Source organism: Rana temporaria, chromosome 2 (genome assembly GCF_905171775.1).
Source record: "Rana temporaria chromosome 2, aRanTem1.1, whole genome shotgun sequence".
Classification (NCBI taxonomy): Eukaryota; Metazoa; Chordata; class Amphibia; order Anura; family Ranidae; genus Rana; species Rana temporaria.
The window spans coordinates 410,347,666-410,369,876 of NC_053490.1; the positions used below are offsets into that span (position 1 = coordinate 410,347,666).

At 39.1% G+C, this 22,211-nt stretch overlaps 1 protein-coding gene across 4 annotated transcripts in view; it reads left to right on the forward strand.

Moving 5' to 3' along the window:
• The window catches only part of NLGN4X (neuroligin 4 X-linked), a 405,179-nt gene extending 383,382 nt beyond the window's left edge, over positions 1 to 21,797 (forward strand). For all 4 annotated transcript variants that reach the window (XM_040338158.1, XM_040338161.1, XM_040338159.1 and 1 more), the window contains one exon: positions 19,658 to 21,797. In XM_040338158.1, the coding sequence (XP_040194092.1) occupies positions 19,658 to 20,501 (844 nt within the window). In that variant the 3' untranslated portion in view covers positions 20,502 to 21,797. The remainder of the gene's footprint in view (positions 1 to 19,657) is intronic.
• Positions 21,798 to 22,211: the final 414 nt, after the last annotated feature.

Sequence of the window (22,211 nt, forward strand, 5' to 3'; positions counted from 1 at the left end):
ATTACAGAGAAAAAAGTGGGGTTTGACTATAATATCTCTTGGAAGAGATCCGTGTGTAGTGGTTGCAGGGCTCTGTGCACCCTGTCTAGCTCCAAGCAGTGCTCTGGGATATCTGGGATAAGTCCTTAATAAAGGAGCGGACTGCTGGGTTAACTTCTTTCACTGATTCAGGGAGACCTCTGATTCTGAAATTATGGCATCTGAATCTGTTTTCAGGGTCATCTATTTTGGACAGTGCAGTCTATGTGATCCTGGAGATCCTGGATTCTGGAAGTATTTTGAATAATTCTGACCACAGATTGGCTTTCTTTTCCATGACCTTGATCCCTGCACCCAAATGCAGATCAGCATGAATGGAGGAGGTGATCTGGGCAGCTGTTTGGGCTAGGCCCCTGGATAACATTTTAGAAAATGCTGACATCATGGAATTATAGTTAGTAGAGATGAGAGGATAGTTGTGGGCCCTGTTCTCACATGTATCTGGGCTAGCCAAAATGTCATTCATGGGTGTTAGGACGAGGCCTTCCAATGTCCTCCCAATCAGTGATTTGGTGGATGCAGGGGAAGGAGCAGACTGACGTAGGTTTCTCACTATGACATTCTCTGGGTGAAGGGCTGAGGCTCTGGCAGGACCAGCTGATGGAAGAGGTCCCTCTGAGAAAAAACAAAGGACATCAGGTGAGTCCTGGGGTATTCCCCTGGTGATCACCAATGGAGCAGGCCAGGGACCAGTGCTCTGAGGGCTGCAGTGGGGATCAGAGGAGCGGTGCGGAGACTACATGACCATCTTGGCTTCTGCGCATTTGCCTTTTTGGTATTTTTTTTTTACTAAATCTTTCACAGCACTGAAAACTATGGGGTTGTTTTACTAAGACTCATATACTGTTCACTTTGCAGGGAAAATTTCACTTTGCAATACATAGAGTGGGGAATATTACATGGAATCATTTTTCCCTTGCTTTAAAACAGGGATCCTCAAACTACGGCCCTCCAGCTGTTGTAGAACTACACATCCCATGAGGCCTTGTAATGCACTGACATTTACAGACATGACTAGGCATGATGGGAATTGTAGTTCCTGAACAACTGGAGGGCCGTAGTTTGAAGACCCATGCTTTAAAAGATTTGCTCTTAGGTTTGGCTTAATTTCTAAGACAGAAAAACAAAAAAATCACAGGAAGGGTCTCAACCATCCCCTGTTCCATCAAAATAAAATAACAAAAATGGATGTATATGCACTTTAATCCTGCCACTGCCAGAGCTGTTTTTTTTGTTGTTTTATTTTGGCACACATGTTAATGCACAAATTACCAGAAGATTAGTTAAAACTCCCAAGATATTTTTTTTTAAAAACACAGCCCTTGAAGAATAACATTTTCAATTTATTTCACACAACTGTTTTCTATAATACCCCCTTTTTTAGGGTAAACTATAATAAATGAAGTTGCATTGAGTAAATATATACCAAACCTGTGAAGCCTTAAAGAAGAATCCCAGCCCCCCCCCCCCATCAAAACAACAGATGCATTGTGTAATTAAATTAATCACAACCCCATTGTCAGTTTGTGTGTAACTTACCTCCTTTTGCTATATACAGCACGCTTCTGTGTCTGTGATGTCACTCTTCTTCCTGACTTCTTGTTTCCTTCCTTTTCCAGTCCTGTAACTTCATGTCCCATGATCCTTTGAGCCTCTGTAGTTTCAGGGCAGGCTATGGGAGTCACGTGTATCAGTTCTGGAAATTGATGTGAGCGTTTGCTAGGGTCACTGTGGGTGTTTCTGGGCCTTCATGTGGGTGGTGAAAGGTGTAAATGTGTCATACCTCCTCCTGTGTCATTCCTTTCTTCCTTTCTTGCAGCATGCCAAAGAATAATGGCTTACTGCAAGACTACATAGGAAGGACTATGGGAGGTTTTTATGAAGTTGTAAATGATCACTTCACCTAGAGCAGGGCTATGGGAGGGCAGGATATGAGGGTTGGGAATCTCCCTGTTCACACTGGTTGGGATATTTAACTTGGCAGGATTTAATTATAATTGTAATCAATTCAATACTGCCCAGAAGCAGCACAGCTACCTTTCAGAACAGGCTCTGTATGAAGGTGTTACCTTCTTGAACAATGCTGTGATCTGTGAGGCAGGGCTTGGGAGGTTTGGACTCTTCCTGTAGTTGTGACTCGACAAGAAAAAAATTGGAATTCAGCTTTAGACTTCTGTGCGCCAGGGCGACAAAGCTATACAAAATCAGTTTGTTAGTTAACTATGAATGATGGCCCTATAATTATTGTTCTCACTCAAGTGTGCATGGCAAAAGCTTATATGAACCAATCATCATTTGTAGATGTTAGTGCACCTTATTCTCATGTTTACGCTGAAATTGATTTTAGATAGCTCTAATTTTCTAAACTTTTTTTCACCAAAAGCAGAACTTATTAATTTAACTGTTTCCAAAAAAGATACATTCAAGTCATGCTGGGAATGATAACTCTCTCATGCTGGGAATGATAACTCTCAAAAAGCTGGTTTCATAACTGACCACGTGTGCAGCACAATGGCAACTGCAGATCAAACAGAGGCTAAGATGGCAGCTTCATTGGCTGTAAAGAATATGAAGGTTTAGTTCAGTTTTAACTTTATTGCTATCACATAGACTGGCAAGCCCCCTATGTGATAGCATAATGTAAATTCCCTTTGATGATCAGGTTTTATTGTAAGGTTGATAAAACATCAAGAGTCCATTATACCCCTAATGTCACACTTGCACTCCATTGAAGCTGATCAAGCACATATCATGCTAGACCAGCTTCTGATCAGCTGAAACCAAAATTAAAATCTCATGCCTTCTGTGTGCACTGACTGCAGAGACACCCAGTGTGGTTGTCCCACAAGCAGTGGAACAAGGAATGAACGGATGGGTGGTCAGACCCTGGGGGCGGGGCAGCATGTTTACTGTGTGTGTGTGAAAGGGATCGGGTGGCTTTACAACTGACAAAAACACTTCCACTTGAAAGATGAGAGTCAGATAAGGAATTGTAAACAGTCTACCATGTGTTATAGCAGCCATGAGTCAGTTTACAGGTCAGAACAGCTACCAACATAAATCCTACTTAGGTGGATGCAACATAGTTAAATCTACCATCAATAGTTACAAGATGTGTTCTTATGAAGAGTTATATACACTAGTAACAAGTCAAACTAGTTGTGAACCAGATATCACCATCTGTCACAGTATAACATGGCCTACATTATCAGACACTAGTGGGTCCACTTTACCCAACTGTCATACTAAAATGATTAATGTGTTCTAAAGATTATCAGTACAGAATCTTCAAGTATGACTGGATTTAGAAAAGATAACTATGAATATCATGTAACATGTGCATGCATTTCCCTACCAAGAGATTGTAGAGAACGAATTGGTAACTATTTCAGTTTTTCCTGAAGACTGCTATTATTCTCCAAATAGTAGAATAGTGGGCATTTTGCAGTCACACTTTATGACCTTATTTTTTATGTTTATGAACACCTAAACTATATGTACTTCAAAGTGTTTGCATAGCTTAAAACAGTTTCACTTGCATATATAGTTTATGCACATGGAAGAAAATTACAGCAATTGTATTTTTTTTATTTTGTTAGCTAAAAAGTTGCTTTATAACTTGATCCAGCAGTGAAAATAGTTTCAAAGTTTCTAAATTCCCCAGCATTCATGGTCTTTTAGTTTTGTAATTTGTAGGCATAGCGAGTAAAAGATAAAAACTGAATCATGTTCATGGCAATAAAAGAGCAATTACTATACAGCCAAAATTTTGTGCTTCGCATTTAGATGAAGTATAAGGAACATAAAGTTCTAAAATATCTCATATAAAACCAGGTTTCTCCTTTACAGAGGAACATGCTGTTAAGCAAAACATTAAAATTTAGTATAAAATATGCTTAATTTCCATGTACCTGACAAACCACAGAAAACATAAATTACAGTTTTGAACAATTTACATAAATATAAATTATATATATATATATATATATATATATATATATATATATATATATATATATATATATATATATATATATATATCTCAGGACCAGAAGGAAAACAGGCATTCACCAGACAGTTTTGTAAACTTAAAATATGCTTTATTTCTCAGCAAACATACTGTAAAACAAATACTGGCTTTTCTTTTGGCTTCAATGCAAACAAACAACAGCTTCTTGTCATCACAATTCACAGCTTTTAAACAGCAGGCAGAAATGTGTGTTAGATTCAGCACATGCTGGAAATATAACAAAGCAGCCTTACCAACCAGGAAAATCCAAAATCTATGTGAACCTTTCAGTGCACCCTGTGTCAGCTTTCACAGGGATCAAGTGTGCAAAAGGGTTTTCCTCTCTACAACACACACCACAATGTCTCTTTGAGCTTAACTGTTTTTTTATAGGCAGGAATTAAAGGATTTTTTTTGCTCTCCCATATTAATCTCCTCTTTACCTAGCATAAGGATAATTCTCCACATACCCCACCCCCCGCCACTCCTTCCTGGTCAGGGGTCTGGACACCTCGGCCAAAAAAGCATTAGACCTAAAAAGGGCATCCTCATTCTGATGCTCTCTGCCATGTAACAGGGAAATGTAAAATCTTGAAAAGCAAGAAACCACCCCTTACTTGTCATCTAGGTAAGGAGGGCATGCTTTGACATCGGTTTGAACGGTAGGCCCAATAATTACTATCAGAGTGTCCCTAGGGCCCAATTTATTGCAAGACACTCCTTTTCCACATTTAATTTTTTTTCTCAGCTGGAGTGAGCTTTCAGCTCAAGTATATGACAGGCTTCTATTTTCACCAACTAGCTAGGTCAAGACTTCACCCATTTCCAGTTTTGAATCACCTGTTTGTACCAGCAAATATTTCTAAATGCCCAAGTCTTTGATGACTGGTTCCTGGCACAATGTCTGGTTTAACTGGCAGAATGATGCCATGTGGAGATTTTCCTAGTTGACAAAGTTGGGGACAAATCTTCTCTAACTGCTGAGAATGGAGTATACATACTTTTTGGGGAGTGGGAAGAGCCACTTAGGATGGATCCACCTGGGATTGGTTGGATGTTCAGCTGGGCTTTGATTATACCTCTGTCTACAATGTACCCTAAAAATTGGCCTCCTCTCAGGTATCATCAAAATCCTACCTTCTGTAGGGCATCCAGGAATAATTGAACTTTTTTAGATGTCTTTCACAGTCCTGGCTAAACATGACAATATCATCCAGGTAAGCTCCTGAGAATCCCTTTTGGGATCTCAGGAATGTATCCATGGCTCTCTAAACAGTGGCCAGGGTTCCATGCAACCCAAATTGCATTATGGCATACCCCACAACTCTTCACAGAGTGGAATCTACCTGAGGCATGGGGTATGCATCCATTTTGGAGACCTCAATGATTTCAAGGTCCAATATATTGATTTTTTTTTTATTTATCTGCAAAAATTCCCAGGACTCCTGTTTTGATCTTAAAGGGTTCCTGACATTTTGATAGGAATTTGCTCACCACTGTTGGAAATTGAGCCCTTGTTCCGCCTGCAAATGTCCCCTGACTATGAACATCATGTCTGCCATTTAGTCCTGCATTTGCACATTGTCCACAAAAGGGTTACGACGGCGTATCTGCTGATACGCCGTCGTATCCCTGTTTCTATCTATGCGGCTGATTCATAGAATCAGTTACGCATAGATATCCCTAAGATCCGACATGTGTAATTGTAATTGTTTTACACTGTCGGATCTTAGGATGCAGTACCGCGCCCGCCGCTGGGGGCATTTCTCGTCGTAAACCAGTGTCGGGTATGCAAATTAGCACTTACGGAGATCCACAAAGTCGCCGTAAGTGTTAGTTTGCCATCGCAAAGATAGGGCTGCTTTTACAAAGTGTAAAGTTAGTACACCATGTAAAAGTATACCTGTATTTCCCGCGTCGCTGTCAAATTTTTTTTACATTTTTTTTTCCCCCGCCGCATCTCTTTTTTACCCGTCGCGATTCACAAAACTCGGCGCAACGTAACGTAACGCAAAGCACGTCGGGAAAATAGCGTCGGGAGCATGCGCAGTACGTCCGGCGTGGGAGCGCGCTTAATTTAAATGGGACTCGCCCCATTTGAATTGGCCCGCCTTGCGCCAGACTGATTTAGGATACACCGCCGCAAATTTCCAGGTACGTGCTTTGTGGATCGGGCACTAACTTGGGCAATTTGCGGCGGTGTAACTTAAATCACAAAAGTAACGTTGCGCCCGCTGGTTGTGGATCTGGCCCTGTATTCCATTACTCTCTGATAGGTCTTAGCTCTTTGCTCCTACATCTCTTTTACCATGTTCAGCAAATGATGGGGCTGTCTCCCATAAACCAACTGAAATCCAGAAGCCTCACTGATGTCTAGGGTACCTCCCATATAGAAAACAACAAATGAGAGTAATAATGAATAAAGTGAATCTCTCGCGCTACTGTGAGTATATAGATATATGTGTAGAGGTAAAATAGATAACTAAAGCTGCTGAATCTCGTAACGTTCACCGAACATAAAAATGGATATGTATAAATAAATGATTAGCGCTAAAGTGGATACATACATATAAATAGTGCTAACACCACGTGTCGTGTTACTAATAAATCTAACAAGCAATATAATACAAACGTGTAGAATCAAATAATAAATAAATATTAATATAAATAAATAAATATAAATATAAATAATGCAAAAAAGTGTAATAGATAGATTATGTAATTTTTCCCATGCATAAGAGGCTCAAAAACCTCCTGACAGTCCAAATTTCAGATCTGCCCCTGGTTTAGTTGTAGTATTGAACCATGATGGTGATCCTCCACCTGTCTCCCAAAATTCTCACCTCCCGGATCTTTGTATTAGGCACATAAGTTTAATGTCAGCCTCCTTGCATCTGTGGAGTGTCCAAACGAATGGTCCACTGATCTCCACGATTCGGTATCCTGAAATGGGTAGCTGGAATAGGGGGAGGGGGTCGGTGGGGGATCGCTCCAGCCCTAGCCCAACAGGAGGAGAAAAGACTACTATAGTGTAGTATTATCGGTAAACTTTTAATGTGTAAATACAAAATAGAACTCTTACAATTAAAATAAACAAAGCAGGCATGGTATGATTGCAGTGTATACACACTGTCTTACTGTGACCTCTGCTGCTCCCGGTCTGCGCTGTCGGCCTCAATCTCACTACTGCGTTACGTCACACTCCACTTGACTTCTTCAGGGGAACCTGATTGGCTGCTGAGGCATTCCATTTATATTGCTAAAACCGGAAGTCTACAATCCGCCATATTGTTGGCTATTGTAAACAAAACCTGAGACTAAAAAATTGCAGTTTCAACCATCTTTTTCAGCCACTTCCTTGAGCATCTCCTTTAGGATTTCGTTGAACCAATTCACTAACCCTTCAATCTGTATTTTATACACAGACATCTACAAGTGCTTAATTTTAAAAAATTTTTAGAGTTTCATCATAAACCTAGACCTAAATGTCTGCTCAAGATCTTTAAGAATCTTGGATAAGAGCCCAGCTCTTATGAACATGTGATAAAACTTTAATGTGATAACCTGGGATGAGTGTTTTTTAACCTCCCTGGTGGTATGAATATGTCATATTTTTGATGCTGAAAGCAGTACATTGTTTTGCATGACAATTTATTATGAAACAAAACAAATGAAAATTTGGTGTTTTATTTTGTAGGCCTGTAATTCTAAGGAATAACTGAGGCCTCGTACACACGACCGAGGAACTCGTCGGGCGAAACACATCGTTTTCCTCGTCGAGTTCCTTGTTAGGCTTGTCGAGGAACTCAATCTCAAACGCAGTGATGTACAACACATACAATGGCAGGGGAAGTACAATTCCACTTGCACAACTCTTGGGGCTGCTTTTGCTAATCTCATGTGTTTGCGTGTTAAATAAAAGTTTGGTAAGATACGATTTGCACTTTTCAGTCTGTTACAGCTTTAAAAATGTGTTATCTCCATTACAAATGCTACTTTTACTCCTGTCTCATACTTTATTCTGAGCAAGCGCGGGTTTCTTAGCATACACACGCCCGAGTTTCTCGTCAGAAACCAGCCCGACCGGGAACTCGTCGAGCCAATTTGAGACTCCTGTGGAGGAAAAAGAGAACTTGCTCTCTTTTGGCTCGACGAGTTCCTCGACAGTTTCCTCAATGAAAAATGTACACACGACCGGTTTCCTCTGCAAAAAATCTCGAAGCCTTACCTAAATATGTCCAAACAAGAGTGTAGTAGACATCCTGGGTATGATAAACACAAAATCATAAATTATAATATAATAAATAACTTTAAAAAATTATAACAAATAATAATATAATAATTTATTCAATAATGTAATCAAATCAAAAACACATACATTTGCTCAGTTGCTGAATTGTCGATGTTGTCACTTTCAGTGTTTGATGACTAATATCACCACAAATCACTATTGCTCAATTCTGTGAGTGAATCTAAATTAATATCGCTGTCTAAAACCACTTTTGATGTTAAGGGACACTTTTTGGTTGCTATGGACAATCTCCAGTTTCCAGGCAGAAAGAACTGTATATACAATATAAAATTGCATGCAGGGCACTGGACAAAGCACTAGGGACAAAAGGGAGGTGAAATAATTTGTGTTCTGTGTTATTCACATTTTGAATTTGGCGCCGGGCTCCATCCCCGTTCGTTGAGAAGCTCGCAGGGAACGAAGATCGCCACTGTGATAGATCGAGCGGAGGACACAGCTCGCACACACAGCGTGTAGACATCACAGGATCCTGGGGACAAGGTAAGTAACCTGTACATGGAGCCTGCGATGCAACCCCGAGTGTGGCTTGGGGTTACCGCTTTTGGTTAATGAAAATTCACCCTAAGCCACACTCGGGAATACCGCCAGGGAGGTTAAAGGGGCCACTTCCAGATATATAGTGGCATAGTTGAGGACCACTAAATGTATTTGAGTCCTCTAGATGATTTGACTAAGAGGCCCACCAAGTCCATGGCCATGTGATCAAAGAGTAGTTTGATAATGGCAAGTGGTACACATGGACTCTGGAGTGTTGGTACGGTTATTTGTTAGGTTGGACAGGAATTACAGAAGTCTTTGGTTTCCTGGTATACTTCTGGCTGGTAGTATTCCTATGTTTTAGCCACCATGAGATTCCCCCATGTGAGCATTAGCCAAAAGTAACACTTTGCACTTAAAATGCTGAATAACTACCAGTTGTTCAAATATTCCATCATTCTCTTTGCTTAGTCTGTACAACATTTACAAAAAACAAAATAAATCCATGCTAACTAATGAACAAGCAGCTACAAAAAACAGTGAACAGTGGAATAAAACAAATACAACATACAAATAGTAGCGCTAAATTGTGATGGTGAAAATCAAATAACTGATATAAAAAAGGGGAGGAAGAAGTCCAAATAAAAGTGAAAAACTGAATACGTAAGTGGATCAAACGTGTAGTTCAAATATCAGATGACTGATAAATAAAACCAAAAGAACGAAAAATCCAAATATATGTGGTAAAGGAAAACTTGATTGATGTGTGATCACAGTGAGTGACGTCAAATCAATGGTGATTGTCTCTTGAACATAAAGAACACTAGTGATAAACCCGCCACCAATAAAGCAGAGGCTTACCAGATGTATGGGACCCAAATGAGCCTACGCCCAGAGGGTCTCAAAGAGCTGGATGTATACAAAGGCTGTATCAGGATAGGACTCGATCTTTACACAACAACACTGCCAAGATGAAGAAAGATGTTCAGTGTTTAAAGTTGGTCACTTGCAAATGGTCAAATCATAACACCGATGTATGGAGAAAAGTAAACAGAAGAGGCACATAGAATAATACCATAGGCACTGAGTTTTAATAATGGTTATAAACACTTACATGAAAGTGGAAATAAACCAGCATATTGATCAATATGTGCGTGGCAGCAGTGGAATCAGTGGTGATTGTCTAACTGACTTTGATTGACAGCCACAAGAGCCAATGGCACTGCTGCTGTGTTACAGCCAATCGAGAGGGAGAGTCCCGGAATGGCGAGAGACTAGTGGACATTGCTGGACAGAGATGGGACTCTGATAAGTATTAAGGGGTGCTGCAGAGACTGCTACACACAGAAGGCTTTTTATCTTAATGCATAAAATGCATTAAGATAAAAAACCTTCTGCCTTTATGCCTTTACAACTCCTTTAAGAGTGGTTGTAGTTATTTTTTCAGAGGCTTCATACTTTTTAGGGGAGGTTCTGAGCCCTTCAGCGGGTTTAGTCTTTCACATCACAGTGCACACAGACTGGGCCACCCAAAGGTTCCTTGGGAATACTGTACACAAAACAGTCCAGGGTCACCAGCTTCACACCCTTAGTAGAGGTCAGCTCTTCAGGTCACAGTCAATCTTGGGTAATTGGGGCTTGCAGCTGCACATAGGCAGGTTTGGCCTTGTCAAAGGGCCAGGCATAAACATGGCTTCTCTTCATGGTAAGAGTCAACCCCAGTCTGGCCAAGTTTTCATCCCTTCTATAGTGTGAAATTCACTCAAAAAGAACCAGGTAGGCTTCAACACGGCACTGGTCATCATTTGTAGAATGCTCTGCACAGCCATCTGAAGGTCAGCCAGCATATCAGAGATGAGACATTTTAGAGTTTCCCAGCATGTTGGGTCACTGCATTTTGTAGGGCCATAATTATGATCAATTGCTCAGCAAAAAAAAACATTTTTTTTAAAACCACAATAACCAGGGGTTGATTTACTAAAACTGGAGAGTACAAAAACTGGTGCAACTCTGAAACCAATCAGCTTCCAGGTTTTTTTGTCAAAGCTTAATTGAACAAGCTAAAGTGAGAAGCTGATTGGCTACCATGCACAGCTCCACCAGATATTGTACACTCCGGTTTTAGTAAATCAACCCTCATGGGGTTGATTTACTGAGACTGGAGAGTGCAAAATCTGGTGCAGCTCTGCATAGAAACCAATGAGCTTCCAAATTTTTTGTCAAAGCTTAATTGAACAAGCTGAAGTGAGAAGCTGATTGGCTACCATGCACAGCTCTACCAGATATTGTACACCCTGGTTTTAGTAAATCAACCCCCATGGGGTTGATTTACTGAGACTGGAGAGTGCAAAATCTGGTGCAGCTCTGCATAGAAACCAATGAGCTTCCAATTTGTTGGTCAAAGCTTAATTGAACAAGCTGAAGTTATAAGCTGATTGGCTATCATGCACAGCTCCACCAGATCTTGCACTCAGAAACACTCTGCAGTGAGATTTAGCTAAACTATATATATATATATATATATACAGTATACACATTCCCCGCGGGAGTCTGAAAAGAAAAAGAACGATTAAATGGTAAGTACAGCAAAAAAAAAAAACAGCATACTGTACATGTCGGCAGTATGCTGGATGGGATGGTATATAATTGTTTTAGGTGAACCTCCACTTTAAGGGCAGCAAACCGACTGCATCACACCGCAGAGCTCCGCATGTGCAGGGCGTTTTTCAAAAAGTTCACACTTAACACCCAAAGATCAATTTGTATGCACCTGTTTGACAGGTGCACATCATTACATTTTTTGACAGCAAGGCAAATCCTTGCTTTCATCAATAATACCTCTATAGGGTTACGGTGTGAAGGCTCCACCAAGATCCAAAGAACAATCTTTCTGCACCTGTTTGACAGGTGCATATCATTGCAATTGACAGCAATGTTTTCATTGCAATTGACAGCAATGACAATTCTTGCTTTCATCAAGAGTATCTCTATAGGGTTACATTGTGAAGGCGCCACTGACACCCAAAGAACAATTTTTTCACACCTGTTTGACAAGTCCATATCATTACCATTTTTGACAGCAAGGCCAATTCTTGCTTTCATCAAGAGTACCTCTATAGCAGTGATGACAAACCTTGGCACTCCAGAATTTTGGAACTAAATTTCCCATGATGCTCAACCACACTGCAGAGTGGGTTAGCATCATGGGAAGTGTAGTTCCAAAACATCTGGCGTGCCAAGGTTTGCCATCACTGCTCTATATGGTTACGGTGTGAAGGTGCCACCGACACACAAAGAACAATCTTTCTGCACCTGTTTGACAGGTGTACATCATTGCGATTTTTGACAGCAATGTCAATGCTTGCTTTCATCAAGAGTACCTTTATAGGATTACAGTGTGAAGCCAACACCCAAAGAACAATTTTTCCGCACCTGTTTAACAGGTGCATAGCATTGCAATTTTTGACATCAAGGCCAATTTTTCCACAACCGTTACAGAAGTAAAAATCCAAAGTCTGTGGTAGAGACAGCAGAATTCATCCAAAAAATCTCTAATCTTGTTCCCAGTGCACTACATTGTGGCCTCATCATACATACTGTCTCCCCAAGCCATTGCTTACAAAATAAAAGAAAGCTTGCAGGGAACATGTAATTTGTTGGGCTTTATAAATGCAATTATTGCTGCAACAGCTTCTATACACAGTACAGATGTGCCACTTTACAAATGGACTTATGCCACGTACACACGATCGGTTCATCCGATGAAAACAGACCGATGGATTTTTTTATCAGATATCCGATGAAGCTGACTTTCATCAGTCTTGCCTACACACCATCAGTTAAAAATCCGTTCGTGTCATAACGCGGTGACGTAAAACACTACGACGCGCTGAGAAAAATGACGTTTAATGCTTCCTAGCATGCGTCGACTTGATTCTGAGCATGCATGGATTTTTAACCGATGGACTTGCTCACAGACGATCGTTTTTTCTATCGTTTTTTTAACCATCAGAAAATTTTAAAACAGGTTCTATTTTTTTTCACCATCGGACCGTTTTCATCAGACAAACCAATAGTGTGTACAGGGCATAGGGAGACCCCCCAGACACTATATTGAAAGGACTTTTTCTTTTTTATACTTTCACTTTAAGCATCAATAAATCACTGCTCATTTAAAAAAAAAAAATGTTTGCAAACTTTTTTCATTGATACACTTCCCCCAGGTCAGTACCCGGACCCCCATAATCATTGTATGCCAAATTACTTGCATAGTCTTCAAAATGGGCACTTTTGATTTTTCGCATTTGGTATAGACTTCAATGGGGTTCGTTATTTGGTTCCGAACTTTCGCGAAGTTCGAAAGTTCTGGTGCGAACCGAACAGAGAGTTGTTCGGCCTATCCCTAGAACTGAGGCGAGCTGGGTGTTCTGGTAGATCTGGATGTTCTGGTAGATCATAAGCTTAATAATGGAATGCAATGCCAAGCAGAAGTTTGAAAGTATAGACTATGGAGTTATTAGTTATTATATTATATTATATATTAAGACCTCATCTAAATATGCAGTTCAGCTTTGGGCACCAGTTCACAAAAAGGATATTTTGGGACTGGAGAAAGTGCAGTGTGCAAGAGCAACCAAACTGATAAGAGACATTGAGGAGCTCAGTTATGAGGACAGATAAGAGGAACTACATGTATCCTGTCTTGAGAAGAGGAGATAAAGGGGGGAAATTATCAAAATGTATAAATACATAAGTGGTCCATATAGTGAACTTGGTGTTGAGTTATTCACGTTAAGGTCATCCTGTTGTTTTCCCTTTTAATCACAGAGGACGAGAGGGCACTCTATACATCTGGAGGAAAAGAGATTTAATTTCAAAACATGGAAAGGATTCACAGTAAGAGCTGTGAAAATGTGGACTATACTCTCTTAAGAGCTGGTTCTGTCCAGCTCAGTAGATTTCTTTAAAAAAGGCCTGGCTTCTTTCCTAAATGTACATAACATACTTGGTACTAACATTTATACTGTAGGTAAAATTGATCCAGTGAATATCCAATTGCCTCCTGGGGAACCAGGTAGGATTTTTTTCACTGCTGGAGCAAAATGGGTCATGCTGTTTTTTTTGCCTTCTTCTGGATCACCTGTGTGTGTAGGAATGTACATATAGGATTGTATTTTTTATTTTCCTTTTGTTGGTTGAACTAGATGGACTTGTGTCTTTTTTCAACCAGACTAACTATGTAACTATGTACAGTAACTGTGAGCCAAGATGGATGTTAGCTACTCCCTAATGGAACTGAAAAAAGTAATTGTTGTAATAGACTTATTGATAAAAAGTATCATCAGGTCCAAAAAATGGACCTCCTTTTCACTGTATGCAAAATAACAATACATTATTGAATGGCTTTGACTGTATAGTGTCCATTTTGGAAGGTGTACTTCCGCATGCACTCACACCCCCCCCCCCTTTTATATTTCCAAGCTCTCTCAATCTTACTGCAATTCTCAATAAACTTGATCCAATTTTAAGTGTATAAAAATGATGCTGCACTGTTGTTGAACTGTAGTGTGACCAGTGTGTTAAAGGTGATGCAAATATTGATGCTAAAAATAATACTAAAGTAATGCTAAAGATGTGCACAAGATGGCAGTATAAACCAGATATGCAGATGCAAATCTTCAAAAAACAAGTTCCTCACAATATGGTAAATAACAAACAATTTCCATGACAAAACACATATCATGTATAACAAAAAAGTGGGTGATCAATCAGTGCTCATATGCAAAAATGTAATAAACATGACACTCGATAATATTGTGAAGATGTGACAGATAAAAATGTCTCTGAAATAATCCTGGAATTAAGATGTAGAAGGTGAAAAAAAGTGCTACAGTCTTTCACTGTGAAAACTAATATATAGCAGGTGTCTCTTCATTCCATACAGTGGCACCTCTTTATGGAGTGGCCTCTCACCTTACTGCTGTAAGGTAACAGCATGAAAAAAACAATAATTACAATATCCTTTGTGGGTCCTTACATGGATGACTGGTGGATTTTAAATATTAATAATTTTGATTTCCTTTAGGGGTCCTCCCCTCATTGTCCCAAGAATCAATACTAGATGGTGGGTGGTGGCTACAGATTCCCCTATCGGTATTTGCAGCAGTTGTTTTATTTTATACAGATTTCCTTTTATCTTCAGTGATAGCGTGGGAGTATTCCTTTAATAGTCTCTCATCCAAATTTGCTGTCATACATCCTACTCAGGTCTCCTATAAAACCTGCCATTAGACATGTGCAATTTGTTTAGTTACAAATCAAAATTTGGACAAAATTGACAATATTTGGATGTATTCACATTTCTGAAACACAATGGTAACAAATTTTAACAAACTCAAAATAAATGATGATAAAAAATTATCCGAATATTTTTTTTTTAAATAAATTTGAATTTGAAAATAAAAACATATTGCAAAAAATACAATCATTTTCTAGTAAGTTTATGAAAATAGATATTAAAAGAATATATTAGACTAAAACACAATAGAACACAATACAATGCAATAGAAAATAAAGGAATAGAATAGAATAGAATATAAAATAAAGGAATGGAATAGAATAGAAAAGATTATAATGGAAAATAATAGAATACAAATATTATAGATTAGAAAAGAATAGAATAGAACGTTCTGAAATATTGAATTTTGGAATTCAAATTTCGAATTTGAATTTTGCATTTCAAATCAATTTGAAAATAATGAATATATGAAAAAAGCCTGAATATATGAAAAAAAATCTGAAAATTAATCATTCTAACATATTAACTTAACAAATCTAAAATGAAATTAAACAAATGTTTCTGTTGTGCACATCTCTAATCATCATCCTCAATTACCCTCCATACCTTTTTTAGTACTCTAGTACAGGGCTCAAAATTTCAAGTCCTGAGCTACTAGCCAGGCCTCAAGAGTTACTCGCCACCAGTTGCCCCACCTAATTCATACACTGCCCTGCACCTAATTGCACCCGTAAACACGCCCTCGTAGATTATCTCATGGAATGACAATGTTTTATGCAGAATCAAGTTACAAAATTAAATATTACCAACAACAACTTTAACAAAATGGGACAGGGCACTGGGGGCAGACCAGAGGGACAGGGCACTGGGGGCAGACCAGAGGGACAGCGCACTGGGGGCAGACCAGAGGGACAGGGCACTGGGGGCAGACCAGAGGGACAGGGCACTAGAACTGGGTATCTTCCCCATTCTCTTGCTGTCTCCTCTGCAACTCCAATCCATCCTCTCTCTCTCTCCCATTCATCTCATCATCAGGAGCCTGTGTGTGCGGCTCCACGCTTGCATGTCCCCACTTCCCCCTTTTATTCAGGCTGGCAGAGAGGAGAGGAGCTGCAGCACAGCGGGAGGGAGTACAATCCAGCGCTGAGATCCACACAACTGCACAGCCATTGACACCATAGCACAGCGCACACTGACAGTGCACAGCACACATTGAGACCAGTCTGTTCACAGTGCTCAGGCTGAACTGTTGGACACTTACATAGAGCACAAGGAGAAGAAAACTGCACAAACTAGAAGGCTGCCGCTCTCATGTCAGGGCAACTTTCAGTGAGCGCTGCACCGGAGTGGTAATTTTTGCAATCCTCCACCTCACTCATTACTTTCTGCTCTCCAGCTACATTGGTCGGGGCCCGGGGGAGGGGGGCAGGCTCAGAGAGGTCATACTGTTAGGTCCCATGGCTTAATGAGAATTGTAAGGAGAGCACCTGTGTACTGCTCTGCCTGTGCGCGGCTCACCAGACTACTTTTCCCGAGAATGCCCCTTTCCTCTTCGGCCAACAATCTCATCAGGACTCTAAGTGTAGGCCCAGATTGGAGGGAGATTGGTCATGCAGCCCTGTCATCACTCGCCCCCAGCTTAAATCCACTCGCCAAATGCTAGTAGGCGAGTGGAAATTTTGAGGGCTGCTCTAGTACATTAGTTTGATCAGCTCCCTTTTCAGTGGGAACTGAGCATCAAACATAGAAGTAGTATTTCTACTTCTATTCAACGTCTATGAGGTTCACTGTACCCTGCTTGGACCAAACCCAAGGCAGTTTGGCTCACCTCGTTTCCCAATGTAGTCTTCATCTAAATGGCATTAAGTTCCATCCAGCGTAATCACCAATCATGGTCAAGCATCAAAGTCAGTTACCAAACTCAAACTTTAGAATCAAGTGGCAGGCATGGATATCAAATTAATGGGGGTTATTTACAAAAGGCAAATCCACTTTACACTACAAGTGAAAACTACAAGTGCAAAATGCACTTTAAATTGCACTGAAAGTGCACTTGGAAGTGCAGTCACTGTAGATCCGAGGGGGACATGCAAGGAAAATAAAAAACAGCATTTTAGCTTGCACATGATTGGATGATGAAATCAGCAGAGCTTCCCCTCATTTCAGATCTTCTCAGATGTACAGTGACTGCACTTCCAAGTGCACTTTCAGTGCAATTTCAAGGGCACTTTGCACTTGTAGTTTGCACTTGTAAGTGGATTTGTCTTTAGTAAATAACCCCCATTGTGTCTGTTTCAGGTGTCAGTTGTAAGAAACAATTGTGATACTCAAAGTTGATTATGACCTATGATTACCTAAAGTTACATAAAATACAAGTAGGTGTCCAGGCAGCCTACTTTTACTTATTCAGACGAGAACGACACGCCTACTGATGGATCAAATCCCACCTAAAGTGGGTTCTTATTAAGGAAATTATTTTCATTTACCTAATTTTGCAATCGTGTCATAAGGCATCATGGAAAAGAGGTCAATAATGTATTTATTGTTTCAAAGCGTAGGTTAATTGTTTTTGCACATTCCTGGATTTATTTAAAATACAATGGCTATTGTATTTACAGAAATAATCAGCATTATAATTCAAAGATAGAAATTAGATTCAATTATGAGAGTTAATGTAATAGTTAGGAACCAAACTCAGGTGTCATGTTATTGAGTCAGGCATCAGAGTCATGCCTCAAGGGTTCATTTACTATCTTTATTTAATGTCTTTGTCTGCCATTCAAGTCTAACATGTGACTCTTAAACGTGGTATACATATTCAGTTTGTTTTCATTCAATCATTGGGTTGAACGAAAAAAAAAAAATGAACAACCAACAATGTGCGATGCAGGGATTTCACCCACGGTTCTATTGTCTTATGACAGGGGAACTCTCCTGACAGAGGGGCTGATCAAATGCTGGTTTTCTAGCAAGACCATTTGACAGAATCCAATCATTAGATTGGCTTCTGTTGAAAAGACAGCAGCGCATGTACAAAAAGTCAGATGGTTCCTGTTGAACCGGCAGATTTTCAGTACGTGTGAACCGGGCTTTATGTATAATGAAGGTTTGAGAGACAAGTAATGGATTTTTATAAGAATTGCTTCTTGAAAGTAATTAAAAATGACTGAAGATGGTTAGCATTATAAGTCATGAACATTTATAAACTGCTTTATGTAAGTGATGAAAGTTTGAAGGACAACTGACAAATGTTTGGTGGATTACTGATGGAGTATTGGTAAATGAATGTCAGACTAGAAAGATATCTAGGCAGAGTCTGGAGAGTAAGAGGGAGAGTTAAGCCCTGTATGCACAATCGGTTTGTCTGATTAAAACAGGCCGATGGACTGTTTCCATCGGACAAACCGATCGTGTGTGGGCCCCATCGGTTTGTTTTCAATCTGTGAAAAAAAATAGAAAATGTTTTAAATTTTTCCTATGGATAAAAAAACGATAGAAAAAAATGATCGTCTGTGTGGCAGTCCATCGGTCAAAAATCCACGCATGCTCAGAATCAAGTCCAAGCATGCTCAGAAGCATTGAACTTAATTTTTTCAGCACGCCGTAGTGTTTTATGTCACCGCGTTTTGGCACGGTCGGATTTTTGACTGATGGTGTGTAGGCAAGTCTGATGAAAGTCAGCTTCATCGGATATCTGACGAAAAAATCCATCAGATTAGATTTCATCAGATATCCGATAGTGTGTACGAGGCTTAAGATGGATGTGAATACGTTGTAGAAAATACAGTTGAGAGGTTCAAGCAAGTCTTAAGCCTCATACACACGATCAGTCCATCCGATGAGAACGGTCTGAAGCTGACTGATGGTCCGTTGTGCCTACACACCATTGGTTAAAAAAACGATCGTTTCAGAACGCGGTGACGTAAAACACAACGACGTGCTGAAAAAAAAAAAAAAAGTTTAATGCTTCCAAGCATGCGTCGACTTGATTCTGAGCATGCGTGGATTTTTAACCGATGGTTGTGCCTACTAACAATCGTTTTTTTCCCATCGGTTAGGAATCCATAGGTTAAATTTAAAGCAAGTTGGATTTTTTTTAACCTATGGTTAAATAACCTATGGGGCCTACACACGATCGGTTTGGACCGATGAAAACGGTCCATCAGACCGTTGTCCTCTGGTTAACCTATCGTGTGTACGAGGCCTTAGAAGATGGGGATGAAGGATGAAATGAGTGAGGTGCATGCATGCTGTCTCACTCGGACACATCCTATAATGAACAACAATATGTATACATTTAGCTAACTTGAGATTGTTATTTACTCACACTTCAAATTACACTATAATAGAAAGTAACATCTGAAATAGAGGCAATTTTATACATTTTAAGCATTGAGGCAGTTTCTGTCTATTTTTTGAATCCATGAGATCCATGGAACTTTGATTAAAAAAACACAGCTTAATCATCCTTAATTGCCTTTGCATATAATATGCTTTAACTTACTTTGTTTAATCTTTGCAGGGATCCAAACAAACCAGTTCCGCAAGACACAAAGTTCATCCATACAAAGCCAAATAGATTTGAAGAAGTTGCTTGGTCTAAATATGATCCAAAAGACCAGCTGTATCTACATATTGGTCTAAAGCCAAGAGTAAGAGATCACTACAGAGCAACCAAAGTGGCTTTCTGGTTAGAATTAGTACCACATCTACACAACCTTAATGAAATATTTCAATATGTTTCTACAACAACCAAGGTACCACCACCAGATATGACTTCATTCCCGTATGTTACACGACGCTCTCCTGCTGTAAAGTCAAGGGCTACTACCAAGCGTCCAGCAATGACACCAGCGAATAATCCAAAAGAAACACAAAAGAATGTTTTGGGTGAAACCACTATCATTGCAGAGGATAAAAGAGATTACTCCACAGAACTAAGTGTCACCATTGCTGTAGGAGCTTCCCTTTTGTTTCTTAATATTTTAGCCTTTGCTGCTCTGTACTACAAAAAAGATAAGAGACGCCATGAAACACACAGACGGCCTAGTCCTCAGAGGAACACAACAAATGATATAGCGCATATTCAAAATGAAGAAATAATGTCCTTGCAAATGAAGCAGTTGGAGCATGATCATGAATGTGAAGCTCTTCAGGCACATGACACTCTCCGGCTGACCTGTCCACCTGACTACACCCTCACACTGAGGAGATCCCCTGATGATATTCCTCTAATGACTCCAAACACAATAACAATGATTCCAAACACATTAACGGGTATGCAACCACTGCATACCTTTAATACTTTCAGTGGAGGCCAAAATAGTACTAATTTACCCCATGGCCATTCTACTACCCGAGTATAGCTTTGCCATGTTTTCCATTCTCTTGGAGAAAACAAAAACAAACAGAAAACTTGTGAAGAAGTAGAAAAGAAGGAATTATTTTCTTACTCATTCCCGTCTAGAGGAATTGTCTAATATTCATACCGATCAGCCCAAGATGTGAATTGTGTAAATTGCTGTTATGATATTGCTTATGAATTTATCCCTGCTAGACAAAATTTTGATAAACTTAATATTTTGAACAGTCTTCTTGAAGAAAATGGATGTTTTCTCTATTATACATAACGAGGAAAGCTGCTCGGGAACACAAAATGTCTTTACTGCTTTGTTTTTGTTTTCTGAGTTCTCTATGTGCCATACAGAACAAGGCCCCTTGGTCAAATACATTAGTATCCTGAGCTTTTTATAAAGCTGTAACTCACAATGGAAATTCTATTTAAAACCACGGACTGACTATGCAGAATTAAATGTATAGTTCTGGCAATGAAGGTATATGCCATCATGAACTGTATTTAAAGAAGAAAAAAAGTTTGTAAAAATGTAAATAGCCGTGAGTTTAAAAAAAATATCTTTTATTGTTGTTTTAAGTTTAAGAAAATAACTTTTAGAAAGATTGTGCTTTTAGTTGTGACCTATGTGTATATACATTAGTCAAATTCCATCTCTGTTGCCTCCAGAAAAAGAAAAGAGTTTTCTTCTTAATAATGTAAGAAAGAGTTAAGGAATTTTATAATCTTTTAATTTGTAGGAAATAATGCAAGTTCTCTTGAAGATGACATTTTGGATATGTTAACTGCAAAACTCCCCTTTGAGGTTACACAAATGCATGTGCAATTTTACCTTTTTTTCTCTTTTTTTTAATGTTTTACATTTTTACTATTGTTTCTTGAATATCTGGAGCACTGGGTAATATTCAAGAATAACGAGCACTATTCAAAAGATGTATCTAAGAATGTTTAAAATTGCTGTTCTTTCTTATTGCCCTATTTTTAAAAAAAACGCTAAATGTAAACTCAGACCACACTGTAGGATACACAATGTTTAAAAGAAAAACAATTATATGAAAATAAGAATTTAATTATTGCAATTTGATGGAGATTGTGTTCTTTTACATAATATAAGGCTTTATCCAATATGCCCGGCATCTGATGTTTGTCATATAAAATGTGGGTTAACATTATTTTCATTTGTTTTCCATTTATTTATATTTTTAATAATTATGTACCTGTCACATGCGTAATGCGCAGTACTGAAAGTTAAAATTGAAGACCACCAAATGGTTTGCAAATAAATTCTGAACATTTTATTGGAAAAAAAGTAAGCAATTTATTCTCATATTTTTGGTTTAAAATATGCTTCAAAAAGGTTTTTTTCATTTATTACACAGGATGACAGGATGCATGTTTTTTCTTAACACGCATACAATCTACTACAGATTCTCTAGTCTAAGGAAACAAAGTCTGCATCAAACATCCATTTTGAGTTATTTGTTTCACTAAAAGGATATCTGAACCCAAGAAGAAAAATCTAATATATTACCATTTACCAGTCCTTAGATGTAGTGACCGCATACAGCAAGTACAGAAAACATATCTGATCGTGCCAGAAATTAGATGTCTTAGTAATGACATGTCATGTTTTTAGTCTCCACGCACACACAATAATGTTTCATGTTGTAAAAAACGACGTTTTTAAGGGTCTAGAAAAAAACAACGTTTTTTTTCAACCCGA